The sequence below is a fragment of the Lipotes vexillifer genome, unplaced genomic scaffold (assembly GCF_000442215.2).
Source record: "Lipotes vexillifer unplaced genomic scaffold, Lipotes_vexillifer_v1.1 scaffold422, whole genome shotgun sequence".
Taxonomy (NCBI): domain Eukaryota; kingdom Metazoa; phylum Chordata; class Mammalia; order Artiodactyla; family Lipotidae; genus Lipotes; species Lipotes vexillifer.
In genome coordinates, this window is record NW_006779087.1 from 2727586 (window position 1) to 2753609 (window position 26024).

The 26024-nt window shown below is 42.4% G+C and overlaps 1 protein-coding gene across 1 annotated transcript in view; it reads left to right on the top strand.

Annotated features, from left to right (window-relative positions):
- Window positions 1-26024, top strand: part of SCN8A (sodium voltage-gated channel alpha subunit 8) — a 116960-nt gene that overhangs the window by 25187 nt on the left and 65749 nt on the right. Inside the window, 9 exon segments of the mRNA XM_007452326.1 lie at window positions 168-286; window positions 2180-2269; window positions 2925-3053; window positions 4933-5024; window positions 15631-15852; window positions 16792-16855; window positions 18617-18758; window positions 20003-20209; window positions 21070-21363. Of these exon segments, the coding sequence (XP_007452388.1) occupies window positions 168-286; window positions 2180-2269; window positions 2925-3053; window positions 4933-5024; window positions 15631-15852; window positions 16792-16855; window positions 18617-18758; window positions 20003-20209; window positions 21070-21363 (1359 nt within the window).

Below are 26024 nucleotides of genomic sequence, written 5' to 3' on the forward strand. Positions count from 1 at the left end.
GAGGTTTCTCTTGCCTTAATATTGCCTGAAGGTTTCTTGCCCTAGACACCAAACTGGGAAGTAAAACTTACAAGTACATTTGAGTTTATTTCTTGCCTAGAAAAATGTTGTTTCATGTGATGATTAATTCCCATGCTTTAATAATTTCTCTCTCTCTTTTTCCACAGACCTTTGTAGTATTAAACAGAGGGAAAACTCTCTTCAGATTTAGTGCCACGCCTGCCTTGTACATTTTAAGTCCTTTTAACCTGATAAGAAGAATAGCTATTAAAATTTTGATACATTCATATCCTTTTCTGCAAATGTGGAGTGAGTGCAGCAGTTGCATGGTCACTGGTGTGTGTTTCTGAATGTGGACAACTTAATTGTATATTAAGTATTTTACCGATAGTGTAGGTGACTATCCCACCAGTTAGAAGTTTTAAGAGTGACTTCTGCTGAATCCTGAGTTGAGCTTCAGCAGATTCTTTTTTCTTAGGATGATGTCATGGGAGTCTGGAATTTTGTGGATATCATTAAGAGCAACAAATTAAGATGGTAACCTTTTACTGAAGTCTTACTTTTTAAAGCACTCAGACTTCAAGAGTTAGATTATTCAGCTTCTTATATATTAAAGTCCATGTTAGAATTTTTGAAAAGCTGCTTCTTAAATTACAAATAATTGAATGAGTGTTTTAGAGACCTGCCTTGAATATTTTTGATTTCCTGAACAGTGAGCTTAGAAAGTACCTAAGATAGTTTCTCAGATTAAATGGCCTCCTTGGTACAGAGGTTTAGATCTAGATTGCAAGATTGCTATGAATCTGTTTTGGCATTTTTGCTCCCCTTAAACAGAAAATGCCAATTTATTCATGTGGCTTGACTTATTAATATAGGAGAGTATATGACAGATGAAAAATTATGTGATGGGGATAGCAACTTTGCCTAGTGACTTTAAACTTTCATGGTTGGCCTTCAATTTGACGGTACGTAGTCCCATGCTTCAGAGTTTTTGTACCCTCCAAGTAGGATGAGGAAACCAGCAGTTGCTACTTTGTAAATAGGTTTGCTAAGCTTTTGCACATTTTATTAACAGTAAGAACTTAGCAACCTGGTCTGGAATCTTTGGTATACAAGCAACATAGATCTGAAATCTAAAGGTTTATAAGTAAATAATTCACAATGGACTTTTTCCCTTTTTGTTGGATCAGAAGATGGTGTTTTTTCTCTTCTAGCCAGAACATATTGTTATGCCCTGAAGAAAGATCCAGCTGTAGTGAAAAGTAGTTTCTCTTTTTAAAACTCCACTAATAGAATGAAGGTAGTGAATGCCATTAGCGAGAGGGCGTGAATTAGCAACAAATGAGATATGGCTTCTGTGCTTATTAAAGTGACAGTTTGAGTTTGAGTAACTCATATTGACCTGAAGCAGTTTAGTTTTTCTCAGTAGACGAGAACAGGAAGGGCTGAGAAAGGTCCTGGGTGGAATTAAAATGGCAACAAAATGATTTGCTGCCCATAAACATTCCCAGGCACGCTCAGAATGATCAGATGAATTGGCCTCGTTACCTAATTCTTAGGAGTACGGTGGTGCAGATGTCCTTAAAATCCTTACCCAATGTACCATAACTGGTTTCCCAGATTGGACAAATTCAGCATACATTGGCTGTTGCCTTGCCCCACGAGAACAATCAGACCTTTGGAAGACTATTAAAAACAAAAAAAAAATCGTTAATGACATGCACATTTCCAAATAACGGGTAATGCAAGATAATTAACAATAAATGACTACTGAATAATATAAATTAGATTTAATTTATTTTCTCATCTGATGACTTTGGCATCTGGTAGACTACAAGATTTCTGGTTATTGGGCAGAGAGGTATTTAGAGGCATAAGTGGTAAGAGGGAGAAATGTTTATCCAAAAGGAGTAGAACAGTGACAGTGCTTTTGAAAGAGAGTGGCCATGCTGCTGTGTCCACTCACATTCTCTGGCCAGGTGTGGGTACACATGGTGGCACTCTGTGTTCATGGTGATGACCACAGTTTTCATTATCACCTCGCCTTTTCCTCCTCTCTGTGCTTTGTCTCCTTTCAGGTTACTGATTTAATTCCTGTGATACCCAATGCGATATGTGTTTGCTTCCTGAGGATAAAAACTGGCCAGATTTTGTATATTCTCCCTTGACTTTTTTCTACAGTGTTTAGCATGATCATTATGTGCACTATTTTGACCAACTGTGTATTCATGACTTTTAGTAACCCTCCTGAATGGTCGAAGAATGTGGAGTAAGTAGCTCATTTATTTCTTTTTCTGCCAGCTTGTTTTAAATATTTTTAGTCACTGAATCTTGCACTGCACAGCATATCCACCAAGGAAGAAAATTATTGCCCACTTTTCATGTCACAAAGATGTGTGAGGATACACGTGGAATTTAAGAAATATCCTTAGAAGTCAACTCTAGAAAGAGAAAGTGTGCCCTGGAAGTTACTACTCATCACCTCTGCCCTTTCCTATGTTAGCCAATGCTTTGACTTGCTGCCCCATCACCGTCTTGTACCCTCAGTTCCTGATGATACTGCCTTCTTCTCCAACATTAGCTTTCCCTTTCTTTTTGACTTGTCCCAAGTTAAAATTAGCTGCGGGGCCTCCTCGCCTGGTTCAAAATGATCATGTGCTAGATGGCAATACAGAGTTTTTTCTTTGCAATACCCGTCAGGGCCCAGTGCAACATTCCAGAGTTCTTGGTTTGTGCATTTCAGTAATTTTCATTTGAAGCATCCCTTTCTCTTCCTCACTTCCTTTCTGCTGCATTGGCTGTGTTCTTTCTGTTTTGTCTCTGTTAGTTGAAGCCGCCTGTCGTCGGCAAGTGTTATCTTAAAAGATTCATTTAAAGTCTCTGTCTGTTCAGAAATTACCTCAAGATATCCATTTCTTTGACAGGTACACGTTCACAGGGATTTATACATTTGAATCACTAGTGAAAATCATTGCAAGAGGTTTCTGCATAGATGGCTTTACCTTTTTACGGGATCCGTGGAACTGGTTAGATTTCAGTGTCATCATGATGGCGTAAGTTCTCTGCTTACTTTATTGGTGTTCTGGGTGATTATGTGTGTGTGGTTGTGCTCTTGGGTGTGTTTGTATGACAATCTGTAAGTGTGAGTTTGTGGGCTTAGTTGTAGGAGGAGTTAATGGATAACCATGTAAGGTAGTATGGACTTGTGCCTATGATTCTTGCTTATGAGGGCCTCTTGTGGTTCAGGAAGTGACAGCATGTATATATGGGAGATGGTGAGCAGAGGCTTGACAGCTGGGAGAGAAAGTAGGAAGTGATTTCCCATTGACACTCCCTCATATTTTATTTTCCCCTACAACATTGACCAGGGGTCGCACAATTATCACTCGGCGGCCTCGGTGAAGACCTCAGACTTTTTAGGTGTAAACCTTAGGCTGGAACTCAGTGTCCTGGGTATGTTATATCACATGTAATTTCATGAGGCTATCCAGATGTTGCGGAATTCAGAGCATATTTTAGAGTCAAAACATGAGCCAACTGTATCCAATCTGGTCACTTCGTAAAGAATTACCGACCAGAGCTTCAAACTATTATTACTAGGGAGGAGTGTAACACCACATTGGTATGCTAGGGTGATCTGTGTTGTTTTAACAATGAAAATGTATCTCTTTGGGAAGTTTAGCTGGTGATAGAAGAGTTATAGCAGACTTTATTTTTATTTTCAGGTTGGGAAAGTACTTTGTGGTTTGGTAGGGGCTAAGTGTGTTGTATAGATTGTGTGTGTGTTTATGTGTATGCACACAGACGTGTAAGAAATTGAGTGCATTTGTGTATGTATGGGTCTGGACATCAGATAGAAAAATGTATTTCAACTGTAAAGTGTGAATGAATGATATGCATTGAATATTTGAAACTGGAACTTTGACTTTCTGTTATATTAAGACAATTTCTAGCTTTCTAGCATTATGAATACACATTGCTGTTCATTTAAAATTTAAGTGTCCTTGCTAGGCACAGAGCTGGTGAGCACTTAACACAATATTGGCACTTAACACAGTGCCACAGTGCCACATTGGCACTTAAATGAGCACTTAACACAATATTGGCTCTGATCCCACGATCTGGATTTTTCCTGAGCCCTGTTTTTGTATGTCACGGGCTAAAACTTCATCTGTAGGCATGACTGCAAAGATATGCATACAACTCTTAGATAAGTCATTTATGCAGAGATTTCAGGCATTTTTGCCATTGTCAACTAGGGAGTTACTTTAATGTAGATTTGTTTTTATGAGACTCCTGTTGCAGAAATTTGTCTCCTTTTCCTAAGAAATTGTTCATAAAACTTGGAGACATAAGCCTTTGAATACCTCCTGGCCTTCCTTTTTACTAAAAAAAAGTGAATGGACTGAGTAGTCATTCTGATTGGGATCTTCACATCACAATGCTGAGGAAGAAAGGAAGCCCTAGGAACCTTCTGGTGGTATCACTTCTTTCAAATACACTTTTGAATTCTCCTTGCCCGATTGAAAAAAAAATGTGTTCCGTAAATGTTTATATTTTGAAACTTTTCTTTTTCAAGGAAATAAATGAAATCATAGCTTGTATATAAGACCCTTTCTTACCCCCATTCTCAAACCCTCGCCCAGTGGTACCATTACAAGTTAACTTTGGTTTGATTCTGCAGGTATATAACAGAGTTTGTAAACCTAGGCAATGTTTCAGCTCTACGCACTTTCAGGGTACTGAGGGCTTTGAAAACTATTTCGGTAATCCCAGGTAAGATGGCCCGGGGTTGGTGTTAGGTGTTGGGTTAGGGCCCTGACGTGACGTATTGTACTTTTTGTTTTGTTGTGGTTTTGTTTTTTTCCTTTGGTGTTTGTGTTTGTGTCCGTGTTTGTCATTTGTGTCTGTGCGTGACCTCCCTTACTACAGATATGTGACAGAGTTTGTGGACCTGGGCAATGTCTCAGCGCTGAGAACATTCAGGGTTCTGCGAGCTTTGAAAACTATCTCTGTAATTCCAGGTGAGAAAATTTAAACACAAGACTGACTTTGCCTCATCTCCTCTTTCTCCTCCATTCATTTTGTCCACCACATTCCGAAGCGGCATCAGCACAGCTGATATGGCCTTGCATTCCGCATGTTTTTCCTGGGAGACGTTCTCTGGAATGGCTCTTTGGTCCTTAGGCAGTATCTCTGACAGTGCTTGCTAGGCATGCAGCCCCCATTCCATCCATGCTTTGAAAAAGCACGTGCTTAAGAATCACTTGGATCTTACAATATCTGAAAGAATTGTCACGGAGCTAGCTGTCTCTTTGAATATAAAATCATTTGCTTCCTAGCCTCATGGAATTACAGTAATTTTAACATTCACCATCATTCCATTGCTTATGATTTCTAGGCTTCCTATCGCATGGTTTGCTGATGGGATGTTATTCGAAGAATTGTACTTTTATTGTTACTGTGTTAATGGAATTATTTAATCACAGAAGAGACCTTACCCAGTTAACTAGTCCAGTGTTCCAGACAAATTTAAGAGCCTGAACTTTAATAATCACTGTCTATCACATTCTGTTGCTGTCTGTTTCACTAGAATAAGAACCAGTAGACATCTACTACCTGTATATTCAGAGACCATTCTCAAACATAAATCCCAGTGAAAGCTTATACAGGTGCTGTTAAAAAAAAAAAGTCAAAGGTAAGATAAGATACATCTAAACATGTGGGCAAACAAAAAAGTACAGAAACTTCATAAGAAAAAAAAAAAAAAGGAATCCGCGCGTGGTTGAGAGGTAGTTGATTGACAGTCTCTCTAAAATTTTTGCCTTTTTTTTCCCTTGGTTCTGGTTGAGCTAGCTCAGTGGTTCTTAACCTTTTGAAGGTTTTGGATCCTTTTGAGAATCAGATGAAAGGTCACAGGCACCACCCCCCCAACACCAAAGCCCACCTGTGGCCCCCAGGTTGAGATCCATTAATTTAATTCAAATCCTTTCTACCAGGTAATAACTATTTTTCTAAAGACCCGTCTTGAAATCTGGAAGGAAAGATATTTTAGTTAGTCTGCTAACTAAAATATTGTTGGCAGAAATGTGGCAGAAGTCAAGGCTACGTTGTTGCTGTTCGACTTTGGTTATGTTCAGGAGTTTTCAGGGAAGACTCCCGAGAGGCCAGGCTTTCCACTGCAGTTTTGTAGAAACAGGGACATGAAGAACAGAGGCATCCTATTCCTGGCATCACGTGGCGCTTCTCCTTGTGGCTGAACCAAAAATAATTCCTCTTTTCCCCTTTTCAACACGTTATCTAGATATCAGTTGCAGAGAGAGGGAAGCACAGAGGTAGAATCCCAGAGAGGGAAGACTTAGAATGTAGCTTACTGAGAACCTCAGGAAGGTAAACCTCAAGTTTCTCCATTTACAGATTTGGGCTATGAAGTGGGCCAGTAAATTATGGCCCTATTAAAAATGAATTCCAGGGCTTCCCTGGTGGCACAGTGGTTGAGAGTCTGCCTGCCGATGCAGGAGACGCGGGTTCGTGCCCCGGTCCGGGAAGATCCCACATGCCGCGGAGCAACTAAGCCCGTGTGCCACAACTACTGAGCCTGCGCTCTAGACCCCGCAAGCCACAACTACTGAGCCCACGTGCCACAACTACTGAAGCCTGCACGCCTAGAGCCCGTGCTCCGCAATAAGAGAAGCCACCACAATGAGAAGCCCGTGCACCGCAACAAAGAGGAGCCCCAGCTCGCCGCAACTAGAGAAAGCCCGCATGCAGCAACAGAGACCCAATGCAGCCAAAAATAAATAAATAAATTTATTTAAAAAAAAAAAAAATGAATTCCTTGGGACTTCCCTGGTGGTCCAGTGGCTAAGGCTCGGTGCTCCCAGTGCAGGGGGCCTGGGTTTGATCCCTGATCAGGGAACTAGATCCCACATGCCACAACTAAGAGTTTGCATGCCACAACTAAAAGATCCCGGGTGCTGCAACTAAGACCCAGTGCAGCCAAATAAATAAATATTTTAAAAAAATGAATTCCTTTATTTTTAGCAATGGTGGCTTACTCCTTATCAACCAGAGGCTGGGTGTCAGTTGGAGTATATTCTCCTTGGCAAAAAACTATAACCCTGACTTATCAAGGTTTAGTTCCTAGCCATTTCAAATCCATTTGACAGAAAATTCAGCTCATTCTCTAGGCAGCTTCATGAAGCTTGTTGATGGCAGCCTAACCCTTAGGCAGGCCTTGTCTTATTATTTTTTTAAGACATCGGTACCACCAAATCTTTACTTTCATTTTTCCTTTGGTCTCTTTCCTCCTCTGGCCTCTTTTAAATATGATCCCATGTTTTCTGCTCACTTCCCCCAGCGTACTCCGCAAGGCATCTGTCTCTTTATGTTCTTGTGATCTCAAAACTTCTCTTCCAGAATTAAATTGGAAAGCTGCGTTCTGCTCACTAACTAGGGCAGCAGATGCTGTCTCTGCTCCAGCTCTTAGCCTCTGTCTCTGTCTCTGCTGTATGATTAACTTCTGACCACAGCATTTCTGCAAGATAACTCTTGACTGATGTCACGTAATTTATCCTTATGACTTTAGTTTTATAGATATATATTCATGTCTAGTTTTATATTCTATATTACAAATATATATTTATAAGCACAGTGCCTGGCCCATAGTAGTCCTCCATAAATGATTTTAGCAGTAGCAATTATAAAGAAGAAACCTAAACCCAAAGAAAGGGTTTGTATGAAGATTTAGACACCAGCTTCACAGTTTGAAATAGATTCCTGGATTCCTATTTCTAGAAGCACCCTGCAACTGAGATGGCTTTGGGAGGCTTTGGAAAATAACTTTAAGGGGTAATAAAGCCAGTAATAGATCACTGTCAGTGAATGGTATAACTGATACTTGAATTAAAGTGTGACTTTTAATCCTAAGTCCTTTTGCTCCCCATTCTACTTGTAGAGGGCTATTGCCTTGTTCCTACCTGCCTGTTACCCAGGTCTCCTTCCCAGGCGGTAACACCAGTGTATGAGGCAGTAGACCTGGGCCCTCTCTTGACTGGAAATCTAAGTCATTTTGACTCCACAGTTATAGAGTTGGGCCATAGTTCCCTCTGAGTAAAAACCATTGCTTTGGGTACCAAGTTTTCTCATAGGCCACTTCAGTGGAATTGTTGCTTTCTTTTGCCTTTTCCTGCTCCCGGTTTGATGATAGGCTTTTTTTTTTTTTTTTTTTAACATCTTTATTGGAGTATAATTGCTTTACAATGGTGTGTTAGTTTCTGCTTTATAACAAAGTGTATCAGTTATACATATACACGTGTTCCCACATCTCTTCCCTCTTGGCGTCTCCCTCCCTCCCACCCTCCCTATCCCACCCCTCTAGGTGGTCACAAAGCACCGAGCTGATCTCCCTGTGCTATGCGGCCGAAGCTGCCAAAAACAGGAGTGAGAGCAGCCACAGAACTGATGTGGGGCCTGCAAGTTCTCACAGAGCTCTTTATGAGAGTTTTCCCTTTCCTAGAGCACTCACCCTGCTCACCTGGCTGATGCCGTCCTCCCTCTTAGCACCTTTGGTATCGATAGATACTCTGAATGTATCGGGGCAGTCAGGACTCCCTGAAGGTTGGAGAGTACAGTGCACCAGTTAGCTCCAGCCTTTTATACAAGAGATACTTTGATTTAGAGCCTTCTTGTGGCTTAGAAAAGACTAAACTCACATCCTGACCCTTTTTATTTGCCAACTCAAGACCTGGATACATATCATCCATGGTTTCCCTTCTCCTTCGGAGAACTCGAAGAACAGTGCCACGCAAACTGTGCTAAGAGGGTCAGTTACAGGAAAAGACCCTTTTAATATTTTCTTTGGGCTGGAACTTGCTGGATTCAACTTGACATTGAAGTCTTCTGTGGAGAATGTCATATGTCTTAAAACTTTGTTTTCACTTTGTGTTTATCTGGGTACAAAAATGAACTTCTGAGTGACTTTGTCAGAATTTTCATCTCCTGTGTGCTTTGGCCGTGAGCCACAGGACTAACGTGCCCCCAAGATAGGGTGGGCATCTCCAAGAAGGTGTCTCAGGGTTTTCTTCGAGTGTAGCACTTAATGGTGTAAGTAAGCTGGCTGGGGGGGGCCTCGCTGCCAGCCCCTTCTCACTTCCCTCATCATTTAAATGGCCCCCCAAAGCGCTACATCTGTTGGTCATTTTGCTCCCTTTGGAGCTGTAATTTCTTGATCATTTTTCTCTTGGATTTGTTACTTCTCTGCTTTCATTTCTGTTACCGTCTCTCTCCCTTGACCTGTGGTATCAGATAAGAAGCAGGGAAAATGAGAGGCCCTTCTCCTTCCCACCCCAATATTCACAAAGAAGGTATTTTCTTACAATGTGTGCATTATGAATGTGGCAATTTCTGCTGCACTGTGAAGGGGGGCAGGAAGTGTTTTTTTTTTTTTTTTTTTTTTTTTGTGGTATGTGGGCCTCTCACTGTTGTGGCCTCTCCCGTTGTGGAGCACAGGCTCCGGACGAGCAGGCTCAACGGCCATGGCTCACGGGCCCAGCCGCTCCACGGCATGTGGGATCTTCCCAGACCGGGGCACGAACCCGTATCCCCTGCATCGGCAGGCGGACTCTCAACCACTGCGCCACCAGGGAAGCCCGCAGGAAGTGTTTTAAGACTATATTCAGAGTCATTGTTTCTTTTAAAATATTCTAGTGATCAATCCAGTTGCTTTTGCGTTTCTCCTTTTTCCACACTGTTTCTCAGGAAAGACAGCTGAAGTTTACCACAGTGGTCCTGATTGGAGCAACACTGAGAACTCCCAGCGCCCCCTCCCAGCCCCACCTTTGAGAGCTCGTGTAGTTGTGGTCAGGCTTTGATACGAATCTAGTCTTGAGTAAATAAATCAAGGGCCCCCCAAGTCTCTCCCACATTACTCTTGATCTGAAGGACCTGCAAGAACTGTCACTGTGAGGACTGAATCTGCAGCAGGGAAGGTGACCTGGCATGACTGTACCCCAGGACTTGTCTGGACCGAGCCAGACTGTGGAAGTGGGGAGTTGTTCTTCCCCCTGTTGTGAGAGCTGCTTGTTACTGCTGTTGAGGCCTGCTCTGATGTTCATTTTGTAGGAGGAGTGGCTCGTGTTGCTTCCAACCAGTTAGATTTCTCAACCTGAACCACAAACTAGGAAAGATAAATTGACTTTATTTATAATCTGGCATCGACGTGGTGGAAGATCTTGATCCCAGCATGCATGGCTGATTTCCCTGGACTTAGCACATAAGCAGGCTTTGTTCATTTGTGCAAGGGATTGCTGGGCCTTGGGAAAGGTGACAGGAGGTTCAGAGGCGCCTTTGGACATAGAGTGGAGTAAAATTCTGTGGCAGCGGCTTCACCTGCTTCTCAAAATTTCTTAAGTGTCCGACTTCCTGTCTGGTAGCTGACCTTTCTGTACATCGGGGCCAGCTGTCTTTCCTTGTTCTGTAGTAAATCTATTAACTGCTTCTGCTCAGACGTGTCCCAGTGCTAGTGAACGTTCGCCTCTTCCCGCTGTCCAGTTTGCCGCCACGTGGCTTCTGTGTCACACTCTGTTGTGTAGGAGTCACACGAAGGAGCTTTCTGCTCTGTTTCGGATTATTAGCGTTCTTGCGTATTCTGGTATATGGTGTTGTGAACCAGTCGAGGAAGTAAGACAGTTTATCCTCACAACCAGAACAGTGGCATTCTCCATTCTTGCACGCCTCAGGTCAGAAATTCTACCAGCAACTTCTCACTTTTTTTGACCTGTGTTGCTTGTTGCTGGGGGAGCACTTTTGCTTGGCTGTGTTTACTAGTATGTGGCAGCCACTGCTGGCAAGACTGTGAAGGTTGAGCTTGAGAAAAGCATTGATGGGGCTTCCCTGGTGGCACAGTGGTTGAGAGTCCGCCTGCCAATGCAGGGGACGCGGGTTCGTGCCCCGGTCCGGGAGGATCCCACGTGCCGCGGAGCGGCTGGGCCCGTGAGCCGTGGCCGCTGAGCCTGCGCGTCCGGAGCCTGTGCTCCGCGGCGGGAGAGGCCACAAGAGTGAGAGGCCCGCGTACTGCAAAAAAGAGAAAAGCATTGATGGCGTCATTTCCATAAATTGGCATCAGTGTCTGCAGATATGGTCATTTGCAATTATCAACACTAATGGAAGGAAGAAGAGTCTTGGCTGAGGCCTGTGTATAATCCAGTAACCATGTACATTTAATATTGCTGAGTAATTGTGTGCCTAACTTCACTTACAGGTATTAAGTTACATCACCTTTCTTCTTCCTGTGCCTTCCTCTAATTTCCTCCTAACGATCTGGATGAGAATCTTAGAGAATAAACTTTTTGGATGGCCATAGTGTTATTTAGTGATCATTTTTGCTGAATTAAGTTTTGTTCCTTTGAGACCCCGTAAAGTATAAGCGGCTGAATACCATTTCCCACTCAAGTCTCTACTTTAACCTTCTTGAAAGCTGAAAGAACTCCACAGAGGAGTTGATCTAAGCCTCAGACTTGAAAGGAAAACACTTGAAAATTTTTTTTTAGCTTTCTGGACTCATGTGTACCGATTTCTTCAGCAGTGGCATCTGGTTTATGGAGAAGAGATGTTGAACCAGCCGATTGTGAGTGTTCAGGTCAATCCCCAGAAAAGTGAGGAGTTCCATGTAGGGTTGGTGTATTATTTGAGCATCTCTGGTTGCAAGTAAAAAGATACAGGAGTACTTCAAGGAAACTAAGGGCCGGGATGCTTTGGGGCTCCTGGAAGCTAGTGAAACCAGAATGTAGAGCCAGAAAGGCCCAGACACCAGGGAGTACCTTGTCTTCATCTTTCTCTTCTCCATGCTCTTATTTCCTTTTTCTATCCCTTAGAATGCTGTCTTGACTTCACAGACATATCCTAATATAATGATGGAATATGGCTACCGTTTAGCTTCCAGATTTATATATTATCATTCCCACCACATGAAAAGGCTACTGGACTGTCTCTTGTCCCATTCTATATTCCTGGAGGACAGGATCTAGATTTAGGTCAGGTGTGCATCCTGACATCTAACTACTAAGTGAAGGTCACTTCCTACAAACAAGGCTGCTGGGAGCCCACCCTTATGGAACAGAAGATAGTTTGAGCTCTTGGCCTGGAATTTCCTGTTGTATGGGCTTGGAACTGTCCAAAGAGTTCCCAGCCCAGGAAAATCAGATTAGACTTATGCTAAAATTGTATGCTTTTAAAAATTAATTAATGTCACAAATACATTGGTTTGACTATTTTAAAGTTTTATCCTCTTGTTACTAATACAAATGACAGCTTACAGCTCATTTCTCAATTCATTAAAATAGAAGTAGAAAGGGCCTTGAACTATCATCCAGTATTCAGACAGGTGATTGTCTGAACCATTCAGGAGAGATGGCTATATAAGCTCTTCATAAAGAAGTCCAGGAAAATAAACTTTACAGCCATTCTTCAGTGACCTATTCAACTACTCTTTTTTTTTTTTAATTTATTTTTTATTGACGTATAGTTGAATTACAATGTTGTGTTAATTACTGCTGTACAGAAAAGTGACTCGGTTATACATATATATACATTCTTTTTCATATTCTTTTCCATTATGGTTTATCAACTACTCTTTTTTAAAAATCACTCTTTGACTTTGAAAGCAGAACTGTATAATTTTAGGAGCCTAGAATTGACTTATCGACCCAACATACACCTGCCTCAACCCAGCCAAATATAGTGAAGGACTTTTCTATTCCTTAGCAACATATTGAAATGAGTTCCAGAACACTGCAACAATTTTTACTTCTTTATAGCTGCCTTTTATTCTATACCACCAATACCTTCTTACCTAGCTGTGTGATTATGATACAATTTTCCAGGACTTAGGAATAAAAGATTGAAACTTCAGCTACTTAATCACGGACAAGTAAATATCTCTGCCCCATTTGTAAAGACTTTTAGAGGGACCTCCCTGGCGGTCCGGTGGTTAGGACTCTGCGCTTCCACTGCAGGGGGCACGGGTTTGATCCCTGGTCGGGGAACTAAGATCCCACGTGCCACAAGGCACGGTTTAAAAGATTTTAAAAAGAAAAAAAAAAAACCCAAAACACTTTCAGAGACGATTCTTCAGCTTCTCCTCCACTGCCCACTGCCGGTGCTCCTGCGTTTATCCATGTTCTGTGTATGAGAAAATGAGACCGGGAGGTGACCTTAAGTTTGTTCTGAAACACAGCGGGTCATAAATAGTGGCTGAGCCAGGATCAGAATTCCTGCTTTCTGATTCCTGCCTTGTGCTCTTTCTGAACAGCGCTGTGAGGAGACAAGGAATCAGGCCAGAAATGCCTTATTCCTGGAGCCCAGGCAAGCTCTTCCTAATCCCTTTGGTGGCCACAGTGTCCATGGAAGGCCCGCTCTGTGAGCAAACATAAGCCTTTGCACACTGCCACGTCTTCTACAGTCTAACTCTTGGCTCTTTTTTCTTTAATTTCCCTTACATCCCTTTCAGGATATCTGTATGAAAGAAAGCTTCTTACTCATTTACTCTTTCAATAAAGAACTTAAAAACATATTAAGTGTCTGCTTTGTGCCAGGGCTTGTGCTAGGCACAGCATCCATTACCACCATTGGACTCAACTTTGAAAATTCTAGGTGGTCACTTGCAAAATACAGCAAAAGAAGAGTCACGTCCACACCACCCATTAGATCACCATCGTACGAGGTTAGCCAAGCAGTGTCATTATCCCATTATCCTGTCTCTTTGAGGAGGGCAACATATGTATAGTAGTGATAGCTAACAGGTAGTAAGTACCAGGCACTGTACTTGGTATTTAACTTCATTATCTTATTTAAACCTCACAACAACCCAGCGAGGTTGATATTTTAAATACCTTTTACAGTTGAGTAAACTAAGGTCCAGACAAAAATGGTTAACATTTGATTCATTTATTGTGTGCCAGGTGCTGTGTTAAGTGTTTGTATGAATCATGCTTAATCCTTGCAACAGCCCTATGATAGTCTACTATAATCATGCCCATTTTAAAGATGAAAACACTGAGATCCAAGGAGGTTAGGTTTATTGCTCAGGCCACGTAAGGAAGTTGTATAACTTGATTAAGATTAGTAATTATCTAACCAGACTCAGGATTAGAATTAGGTTTAGGATTAGGATCAGAGCCAGGGTTAGGATTTCTGTAGAATTTCAGTGTGATAGTCTTGTCTTCAGAAGTAGATTAGGGGGCTTCCCTGGTGGCGCAGTGGTTGAGAGTCCGCCTGCCGATGCAGGGGACACGGGTTCGTGCCCCGGTCCGGGAGGATCCCACATGCCGCGGAGTGGCTGGGCCCGTGAGCCATGGCCGCTGAGCCTGCGCGTCCGGAGCCTGTGCCCCGCAACGGGAGAGGCCACAGCGGTGAGAGGCCCGCGTACCGCAAAAACAGAACAAAACAAAACAAAAAAGAAGTAGATTAGGGATAAGATCCCTCTTGAGGCCTGTGTGTCAAGGCTCTGTGTCTGCCTGCTGTCCGTCCTGGTGTTTTGGCACCCCGGAAGTGCTCAGTGCTTTCTTGGCCATGTCTTATGGTTTATGGTTAGCTGATGTGTGAGCATGCCCAGGAGAACCACATGTAGACTCAGTCTTGATCCAAACATCACGAGCCCACAACCATACTTTTCTTTGCCTCCCATCACTGATCTCTCCCTGTGCAGTTAAGAAATCTGCCTGCAGATTCAAATTTGAACCAGTGGCTTGCATTTAAACCGCCAATTCAAGTGGGTTATATGTTTTTTTTAAACTTTTTCAAGTTTTTAATCTAGGACAGAAAAAAGGTATCGTATATGTGATGCAGAGAAGGTATATTTTTTAGTGGAAACACAAACCACAAATACTAGATTGATACTGATTAACCTTTTCAATACGTTGGCATTTCCAGAGCTCTTGGGAAAATATTATTGTACCTTCTCACCTATTATTGGCTTTTAAACTTACCTGTAGTTCTCTTTCCAAACTGGAAGCCTCCTCAATTCCTGATTTTCTGTTTGTTTATTCAGCTAATATTTACTGAGTACCTTGTGGGCTAAGCCATGCAGATACACCTGTGAACAAGGCAGACATAGTTAACTATAACCATGATAAGTGCTACAGAGGAAGTAAAAGGTGCTAATTAAAATAGTAATAGTAGGGGAGGCAGGAGAGTCCTAAAGTCAGGGAAGGCCTCCTGGGGGAATTGCTCTTTAAGCGAGAGTGGAGGATGAATAGGAAACAGGCAGGAGGGACAAGAGAAGGGAAGGAAGCATTCCAGGCAGAGGGAACAGCATGTGTGGCAACACTGAGGCAAGTAAGACCTTGACTCATCTGAATCGCTGAGAAGCACTCAGAGACAGGGAAGTGCTTCCAGGAAGAAAAGAGCCGCATGCTGGAGAAGGGACTTTCTTTTTCAAAAAAAATATCGGCGCCCCTGGAAGAATTGATAATACCGCTGCCCCACTGTTATTCCCGTGGTGTAAATGGTGAAGTGGCCGTGCTTCATGGGCGGCCCTGTGGGGCAGACTAAGAGCCGTGGCGGAGCGGGGAGGCTGGGGGAGGTGGGGAGGGCTGTGGGATGACTCTGACTCTGGGGGTTCTCTCCCCTCAGGCCTGAAGACCATCGTGGGCGCCCTAATTCAGTCCGTGAAGAAGCTGTCGGATGTGATGATCCTGACAGTGTTCTGCCTGAGTGTCTTTGCCTTGATCGGACTGCAGCTCTTCATGGGAAACCTGCGAAACAAGTGTGTGGTGTGGCCCATAAACTTCAACGAGAGCTATCTTGAAAATGGCACCAAGGGCTTTGACTGGGAAGAGTACATCAACAATAAAAGTAGGTGGCCCCGTCTCTGCAAGTGGGGAAGAAAAAGTCTTCCAGAAAGGAAGGCCAGGACTGCTGGAAGGAGCCTTGTGAACTTACTCCCTTCCCTTGAGGCCGGATTATGTTCAGAAGCTCTCAAATATCAGCCCCCCCTCCCTCTCTCTCTTTTCTCTCCCTTTGAAAGCAAAAGTGAAACTTCAGATCTTTTTCACACGTACCCCTAAACTTGTGCTTTGAAAATCAGGCTTAGAAACTTGATAAAAACCCTCTTTTCCCTGAGATATTTAAACATTTAGTTGATAGAGTATACCTAGTAAGGTTTCTGAATACTACTTAGACCTTAGGAATCAATCTGGTCTAGGGAGTCGGGTAATCTCTAAGTAATCATTTGATCCTATTACAGTTAAGGAGTTTTAACAAGTTCATTTCAGGAACCAAGGCACTTGGGTCTCACCCTTAGGAATATTTGGTCTAGTAGTATTTCTGTAAAACAATGGGGGAAAGTTAGCAGTATCACCGTCAGTCACTCCTGAGGAATAAAGGCAGTTAGTACCTACAAGAAAGTGTTGCAAAGGGGATTTCAGGGACACGAAAGGCAAACGTGCCTTCTAATTTAAAGTAGGGCGTGGTAACTAGCGATCAGTTTATCTTCGGTAGAGAGAAGTTATGAGGATAGAAGAGTAGAGTGAAAACCCTTTGATTCAAGTGCTAGAACGTGGCATACAGATCTGAAGTGCGAGTAGAAGTCAGGTGTCTGTGAAAAGAACATTTGCACTAAAGGCTACACGTTTCATTGTTAAATGTATATAGGAAAATAGTTAACGGGAAAGAATTCTTACCAGGTTTCACTGCTGTCGGAAAAGATTTATATGAGCTAAAATCAATAACTGTTAATTCTCTCATTCACTGAAATCTGCCTTATTCATTTCCTGCCTCTTCAAACTTTTCTAGCAAATTTTTACACAGTTCCTGGCATGCTGGAACCTTTACTCTGTGGGAACAGTTCTGATGCTGGGTAAGTAGCTCACCTAATTTTATTATGCTCCCTTAAAATAATTTGTCAGACAAAAATGGACAATATGTTCTCTTTCTTTGTGCTCATATAGTGGATCCTTAGTGGGCCCGACGTATTGGGTGACTCAGATTTTCTTTCTGTCTTATATTTGTCCGTCCAAAGTTGACATTTCACTAGTAGGTGAAGGTGTCCATAGTCTCAAGCCAAAATTAAAGATGTAAAAGTCTAAAGGCAGAATCTATAACATCAGATCTCTTGCCTGTCTCTTGAAGACTCTCCTCATTCTATCCTAACACAATTAATAAAATATCGAATAAGGACACCGTCTTCATGATAGGTTAGCACCCAAGGTTGACCCAGAATATGCCAGGCCTGACAACGTGGGGGAGGGAAAAGAGTTGCAATGTAATATCTTTTCCCCTTTTTATATTGTGGCAAAATACACGTAACATAAAATTTGGTCTCTTAACCATTTCTACATGTACAGTTCAGTGGTATTAAGTATGCTGATGTTGTTATGCAACCATCACCCCCACGCATCTCCAGAACTCCTCATCTTCGTACAGTGAAACTCTGTACCCAGTAACTCCCCATTCTCCCCTCCACTCAGCCCCTGGTGACGACCATTCTACTTTCTGTCTCTATGATTTTGACCAGTCTAAGTACCTTACTTAAGTAGAATCATACAGTAAATTGTCTTTCTGCAACTGGCTCATTTCACTTAGCATAATGTCCTCAGGGTTCATCCATGTTATAGTGTATGTCAGAATTTCCTTCCTTTTTAAGGATGAATAATATTCCATTGTATGTATATATCACATTTTGTTTATCCATTCATCTGTCAGTAGACACTTGGGTTGTTTCCACGTTTTAGCTCTTGTGAATAATGCTGCTGTGAACATGAGTGTACAGCAACAAAGTTTAGTCCTGATTCTGCTACTTTTTGACTTTTGGCAAGCCATTTAACTTATGTGAGCCTCAGTTTCTTCATCTAAAAACTGATTTAATCATGTTCTCACTTTCTCAAAGGGTTATGTAAGGATCCAATTACATAACATATGTGAAAGTGCTTTGTAAACAGAGGACTATATAAATGTAGGGTGTAGTGTCATTATTTAGAGTATATTGGTAAATACAGGAGTTGGTGTTTTAAGATGACATGACGACTAGAAGTTCATTTAATTTCTGTATTGAAGTAGATACTAGACATTACACTGAAATAAATATCAGGCGAGTCTTAAAGCAGAAGAACTGTTACAATCAAGGTCACTGAAATCCCCAGTATGACATGGTTGTCACAATGGGTGTTAAGAGAATCGAGATGATTAAGAGGAACTTCTAGCCATTTGTCATTTCAGATAGCAGCTAAGTTAAATTGGGTTGAATTGCACATTGATATGAATCTAGGACAGTGATTCTCAAATTTTGGCATGCATAAGAATCATCTGACACGCCCCTTAAAAATACAGATTCCTGGATCCCATATCTAGAGCTTTTATTCCTAGGTCTTGGGTAGGTCATAGGAATCAACATTTTTCAGGTGATTCTGATCCTTGACTGTCCCCATGACATCATTTTTTGAAAAACTGACCTTGCTACTTTGTTTCTTTCCTCTTTTTCTTCTTTTTTAATTCCTGTTTGTTGGCCTGTAATAAATAACCATCTATATATTTATTATCTCCAAGGTCATAGAGATGCCTTACAGCTGATGACTGGGTAGGATTACATTGAAAAGCCCTTTGTTTCCCTTTCTTTCCTCAGGCAATGCCCAGAGGGATACCAGTGTATGAAAGCAGGAAGGAACCCCAACTATGGTTACACAAGCTTTGACACTTTCAGCTGGGCCTTCTTGGCATTGTTTCGCCTTATGACCCAGGACTACTGGGAGAACTTGTATCAATTAGTAAGTAATACCTCTTTTTCTAGGGCTACCTCTTTTTCTTTGGTGATAGAATTTACATGAGCATATGTGGGGTTGGGGACATTCTGTGTGAGAGACGTTTGGTGAAGACGTTATATAGGATCTTAGGATGGTATTTCTCAGAGTCAGCTGGTTTACAAAAGTAAGTGAATTCTCCCAGCTCTTGGCCCGGTCCTTTAATGCTCATCATGTGTAGCTGAAGAGGTTCACAGACTTGAGAGCCTCTTGCCTGGCCTGGGAATCTGCCTTCTCTACCTACTTCCTATCATTTCACCAGACCATCTTCAGTATTTCTCCTTTTGGATTTTTGGGCTTAGGGCATCTTTTTAAGAAATATTAAACACATGGTACAAGGCACTATGCTAGACATTATAAAGATGAGATTTTATCCACAGGGATCTTGGAGCCTAAATATGTCCATGTTTTGAAATTTGTAACAACACACTTGTAGTCGTTCAAGAATGTTGTGACAGATTTTTTTTAAAAGGTCACTACTGTTCTGTTGGGCTGCTTTGGTGACTCTGGGCAAGTTTAATTTTGCTGGTTGTGGTGGAGAAGTTAGTCTAGGTGACTGCTGAGGGTTTTCCAGTTTAGAGATTCTCTGATGATCCATTGTTTTCCATTTGACTCTAGCATTTGGTAATGCAAATTAGTTTGAGGATAAGAAATGTGTTCCCCTCAGGCACGAAGGAAGCTCTTTAAGGGAAGTTTCTTATTCGTATCTCCTAGAACTCTTCCTTTCTGTTGTACAGCCTAGTATTCCCTCAGGGTTGAATCTTTCCCATGAAATATTTGTGACTTAATGCTAAGTTTCAATTTGTGGTTGAGAAGAACAAAAATGAAAACTAAGTAATAGTGGGTCCCGTGTACATAACCTAAAACACAATTGTTCTTTGATGTCTATGTGCTTGCTCAAGGAATACTCTTGGGATCCTCCTTCCTGTTTTCTTTTCCCTCCACTATCCTTTATGTCATACCCCTCTTTAAAAACTTCATCCTACGGGGCTTCCCTGGTGGCGCAGTGGTTGAGAGTCCGCCTGCCGATGCAGGGGACACGGGTTCGTGCCCCGGTCCGGGGGGGTCCCACGTGCCACAAAAAAAAAAAAAAAAAAAAAAAAAGTGTAAAAATGCAGTAGTGCCCCTGCAGAGGAACACCAGCCCATGAGTTGTTTTCAGCCTGATTCGTTTGATGCAAGCAACTTAGAAAGTGGTCTTTGTCTTTACAGACCTTAAGAGCAGCTGGGAAAACGTACATGATCTTCTTTGTCTTGGTCATCTTTGTGGGTTCTTTCTACCTGGTGAACTTGATCTTGGCTGTGGTGGCCATGGCTTATGAAGAACAGAATCAGGCAACACTGGAGGAAGCAGAGCAGAAAGAGGCTGAATTCAAAGCAATGTTGGAACAACTTAAGAAGCAACAGGAAGAGGCACAGGTTGGTGACCAGTTCTTTGCTATGGTCTTTCCTGCCAGATCACGGTGACTAAGGCCCCACCTGATTGCCATTCCAACTGCTCTTTTTAGGCATCAGTCACTGTCAAATAGAAGTCACTGATCTGATTAAAATAACCCAAGTAACAACTGCAGATGTTCAGTCCAATTATTCCATTTGTCTTAATGGCCAAATTGTTTGTGAATATGATCTTCTGTTGAATATCTCAACTGTTCAGTGTACAACTGCTGTTCTGGCTGGGGAGGTAAAAAAGTGGCCAGAGCAATCTATATAATGCTTCATATAAGCATAGCCTTTTTGTTGAGAAAAACATTAGGATCTCCTTCAGAGATTCTCTGTGGTGGTAACAAGTCTTGAAAAGAAGATACAGGTAAAATATGAAAGTAAAGTTTGAAAAACAAACTTGTGATTCCACCAACACCCTAACACTTTACTTTTTCATCTTTATCCAAATATATATGTATTTTTACATGGTCGGGCCCATAATGTATAGTATAGTTTCTTAGCATTGATTTTCAGAGTTGTCCAAAAAAAGGATCATTTGGTACCAAGGTGGCAGCCACGTTCTTGTCTGAGATACTCAAGAGAATAAACCCCAGAGTTCTCACCATGCCGTTCTGCTCTGATTATGCAAGGCTGTGTGCCACGATACAAATTCAGCTAGGAAAAAGGGATACCAGGCCCCAGCCACAGTCTCCTCTGACGGGCTGGTTTTCCCTCCTCCGTTTTTCCCTTTTTTCCCCTATCTGTGGGAACGGAAGTGATCTGTACTAATTGCTTGGCTTTGGGTGGCTCCAGTTAATTGCTTCTGATCTGCTCTGTTGCTGTGGCTCCTCTTGCAGGCGGCGGCGATGGCCACTTCGGCAGGAACTGTCTCAGAAGATGCCATAGAGGAAGAAGGTGAGGAAGGGGCAGGCTCTCCCCGGAGCTCATCTGAAATCTCTAAGCTCAGTTCCAAGAGTGCCAAAGAGAGACGTAACAGGAGAAAGAAGAGGAAACAAAAGGAGCTCTCTGAAGGAGAAGAGAAAGGAGATCCCGAGAAGGTGTTCAAGTCAGAGTCCGAAGATGGTATGAGGAGGAAGGGCTTTCGGCTACCAGACAGCAGAATTGGGAGGAAATTTTCCATCATGAATCAGGTAAACTCTTTGCACTGGGTCAAATAAGCCTAAGAAATTTTGGTTTTCCTAATCTCACTTGATTCTCAGGTTCCCCCTTGGGTTTACGTTTTCCACACCCATCCCTGCATTCTCAGGCCTACCTCTCCATACCTACACACTGTTTTCCTTTAGGAGGAAGTGTTACTCGCGTATTAGTGTTGCCCTGTGCTCTAATCCTGCCCTCCCTTCTCTGCTCTAAAGCTAGCCCTAGGACAACCTGGTCACCTTTGGCAAACTTACTATAGCAGTAAAGTCTGTGTCACGACCAGCAAGCCTTATGTTCTAAAACATCGTGAAGAACTTTTCTCCTCTTAGCATCTGAACTTCAGAATTTAGATCAAATACCTCTTTTTAAGAGTTTCATATAATTTTAGGTTAAAAAAAAAAAGTCATGAAACTCTTTAGGTCCCCTTATTTGAGTGTGGCAAGTTCTAGTAATTAATTATTCTAGATATATAGTGTCATGCTGATAAATTAGCCTATGATATATTAAAAGCCTCCAGTTTTACCCAACTTTGATAAATCGGGAAACTGAAAGAAAGAGAAGGGAGAGGACTTACGGATCATTATTGAGCGTTGTATTACTATAAATTTCATCACATAATAGGTATTTTTGGATTTCAGAGAACACCACCAAAATCCAATTCTTAAGCCATTTAATTCCCCGATTTTTTTTTTTTTTAATTTATTTTTGGCTGCATTGGGTCTTCGTTGCTGCATGCAGGTTTTCCCTCGTTTCGGTGAGGGGGGCTACTCTTTGTTGCGGTGCGTGGGCTTCTCTTGTTGCAGAGCACAGGCTCTAGGCACGCGGGCTTCAGTAGTTTTGGCACACGGGCTCTAGAGCGCAGGCTCAGTAGTTGTGGTGCACGGGCTTAGTTGCTCTGTGGCATGTGGGATCTTCCCGGACCAGGGCTCGAACCCGTGTCCCCTGCATTGGCAGGCGAATTCTTAACCACTGCGCCACCAGGGAAGCCCTAATTCCCCATTTTAAAGAAGGTTTTGTAAGGTATAGAATAGATTACAGTTCCTGGTTATGGCAGTGTATTCAGTGTCTTTTCTTGTTTCCCAGAGATGATTGATTGTGCCTCTCCCTTACATCTCTCACCTTCCAGTTCAGTCTTTTGCTAGTCCAGTTCATTTTATCACAGCAGAATCTCTCATGTGCATCCCCTTCTTTTTATTCCTATTAATCCTATTTTAGTTCCGACTTTGTGTTACTTTGTTCTACTGCAGTTATCCATTGCAGCTTCATTCACTCTTGGTCTGTCTCTCTCTCCTTTATGTTTTATATATTGTCAGCAGATCACTTCCTAAAACATCTCTCTTATTATTCATCACCAAGCATTTATGGAGTGCCTACTGTGTGTCAAGGATTGTGCTAGGTCCTAGAGATTAAAAGGTGGTTAGAACACCATCCCTGCCCTAGGGAGCTTACAGTGTAATGGGGCGACCAGATGCATGAAAAAAATTATTTGTGTAATAGCATTGATGATATTATTCCGTAATTGAGATACACTGGGGTGTTTTGGAGGGCACAGATCTATCCCAACCTGGAGGTTCAGCAAAGATTTTCTGGGGAAGATCAATGAAGGATAAACAGGAGTTAGTCAAGTAATGTACATGTGTGTTGGTGAGGGAGCAGTAAGACGGAAGAAAGGACATTCCAGGTTTGGAAGAAAAGTATGTTCCAGTTTGGACGTCCCAAGTTTGAATTGTTTGTTGGGAAACCAAGTAGACACATGGATAGTCCAATGATAGCTCAGGGAAGAGGTCCTGAGCTGACAGGTGGGGATTGAAACCATGAGACTGGATGAGATGACTCGGAGAGGTTGTGTCAGGTGGAAGAACAGTGGGCCACTGATGTTCACGGGCATCGGAGATGGAGCTCATGGAGGAAAACAAGTAAACGGTCGTTAGAGGTGCTAAGAGAACCGACAGTGCAGTGAGGGCTGGAGAGCACAAGGGTGGGAGAAGGCAGTGGAGTGATCAGTGGATTGAAACTTAACAGAGATGCTTGATGAGATCAGAACTGGAAATGTCCGTTGGATTTGGCAATAGAAGTCATTGAGAACTTGAAAGTTACATTTCAGTCCAGGGTAAGGGTGGATGCCATATTGAGTGGGAAGTAAAGACTTCTCATTCAAACTTCTTTAAAGAATGTGGGTGGGGGCTTCCCTGGTGGCGCAGTGGTTGAGAATCTGCCTGCTAATGCAGGGGACACGGGTTCGAGCCCTGGTCTGGGAAGATTCCACATGCCGCGGATCAGCTAGGCCCGTGAGCCACAACTACTGAGCCTGCGCGTCTGGAGCCTGTGCTCCTCAACAAGAGAGGCCGCGATAGTGAGAGGCCCGCACACCGCGATGAAGAGTGGCCCCCGCTCGCCGCAACTAGAGAAAGCCCTCGCACAGAAACAAAGACCCAACACAGCCAAAATAAATGAATTAATTAATAAACTCCTACCCCCAACATCTTAAAAAAAGCAAAAAAAAAAAAAAAAAAGAATGTGGGTGAAAATAAGCATTTTTATAATCTGTTGGAGAGGAAACCCAGAAGAAGGAGGGTTGGAAGTAAAAATGGAGTAGAACAGAAAAGAAAATAGAACACAGTCCTGGGAGATGTGAAAATAGGTGTAGCCTCTAACAGGAAAGGGGGTACCTTGTCCCCCACAAAGACGCCAGCACAAGAGAGGTGGGTGTGTGTGGATAAGTTTGTAGATGGAGAGTAGGAAGTGGAGAAAGATGGCACCTGTCAGTCTCTAGTTTTCAATAATGTCGAAATTAAAAATCTTACCGAAGGGTTTGAGAGGTTGAGTCGGGAGCTTGAAGACAATAGTGACAGTTTAGGGTAGTTATTAAGAAGAATGGGAGAGGGAACTCCCCTTTGGGGTGGAATTCATAGCACTCCTCCTCCCCATGCAGACTCCCTCTTCAGTCTCCAGTCCCTGTGCCCCTTCAAGCACCCTATACTTACACCACAGTGAGCTGCTAGATGCTTCTCATATACGATGCTTCTTTTCTACCCTCTGTTTTGCTCCAGAAACAGCCTCTCTAAGATGCCCTGTGTTTTCCATTTCTGAATTGTCCACATTGTATTTATTCTTCACATCCTTTTCTCAGGAAACCTTCCCCGACCCTCCTCCATCCCACCCGCAATTGGAAATTATCATTTCATCTTTCCATTATGTTTATACGTACTTCTTTGCATGTTGCTTTTTACTGTATGTGGTTTTATATTTACTAATGTTCATATCCTCTCCTCTCAGATAAAATCCTAAAGTCAAGGCCTGCTTCTATGCCCATTCAGATATTTGTTGGAAAAATGAATGAAGAACTTTTATAAATCTGATTTAACCCCTTCTGGGACTCCTTTATGGCCTGGAACCATCTCTGTCTCACCTTCACCTCACCTTTCTCCTAGTTCAGTCTCTTTTGGGGGAAAACTATGATTGTAGCTTTATCGTAATCCAGCCCTTGTCTTGAGAACCATCCTGAGCTAGTTAATAAATACCTTAGTACCATTAACACTTTGCTATTGAATGGGCTCTGATTAATCCATAGGCTTCAGCCCAGAGTTGCACTGATTGCTCCCTAGCTCCAAAATAAAGCTGGGCTTCTGAGATGTCCTGCTTTGCATGAAAATGTTCACTTCCTCTAATTTCCCCATTTGAAAACAACTGTGGATTCCTAGAGTCTGTGGCTGACTGCCAAGACTTGCTTAGAAGCCCCACACAGTAGTAAATACTCTTTGTCCCAGGACTCTCCTGCAGTTTCTCTGATTTTATCTGGAGGAATGGTTGTGGAAACTGAGCCCTAGGGAGACTTAATAATTTATTTCAGGTTATATAGCTAGTAGGTGTTGCAGGCAAGATTTGAACCGGGGGCTCCTGACTATAAGCCTTGTACTGCAGTCTCTAGCCACCCCCTCCTCACTCACCTCCACACGTACCTGGTCGTCTGTGGCGACTGGCTTCAGTTTTCCCACCGCACAGTTCAAGTGAATGTCAGTTTCCTGTATTTCAGATCTGCTGAGATCCTCTCAAGACATCTGCCCAACCTGTCTCCTACCTGTTTCTCTGTAAAATTACTGCTGTGTTTTTAGGGCTTAGGTGAAAACAAGTATTAGGTTGAGTTCATTTTTGCAAAGTATTTTAATTATTCTGTTGCAGCAATTCTCAAACTTTTGGGTCTTTATATCTTTAAGAATTATTGAGGACCCCAAAGAGCTTTTTTTAAATGTGCTTTCAATTTATTGTGTTAGAAATTATAATTAAGAAATTTTAAAATGTTTGTTTACTGATTTATTTAAAATAATAATGATAAACCCATTATATGTTTAACACAGATCATACATATTTTTGAAAAAATAAACTGTTTTCCGGATCAAAAAAGAAATTAGTGTAAAAAGTGGTACTGTTGGGCTTCCCTGGTGGCGCGGTGGTTGAGAGTCCGCCTGCCGATGCAGGGGACACGGGTTCGTGCCCCGGTCCGGGGAGGTCCCACATGCCGTGGAGCAGCTGGGCCCTTGAGACATGGCCACTGAGCCTGCACGTCCAGAGCCTGTGCTCTGCAATGAGAGAGGCCACAACAGTGAGAAGCTCGCATACTGCAAAAAAAAAAAAAAAAAAAAAAAACAAAAAGGGA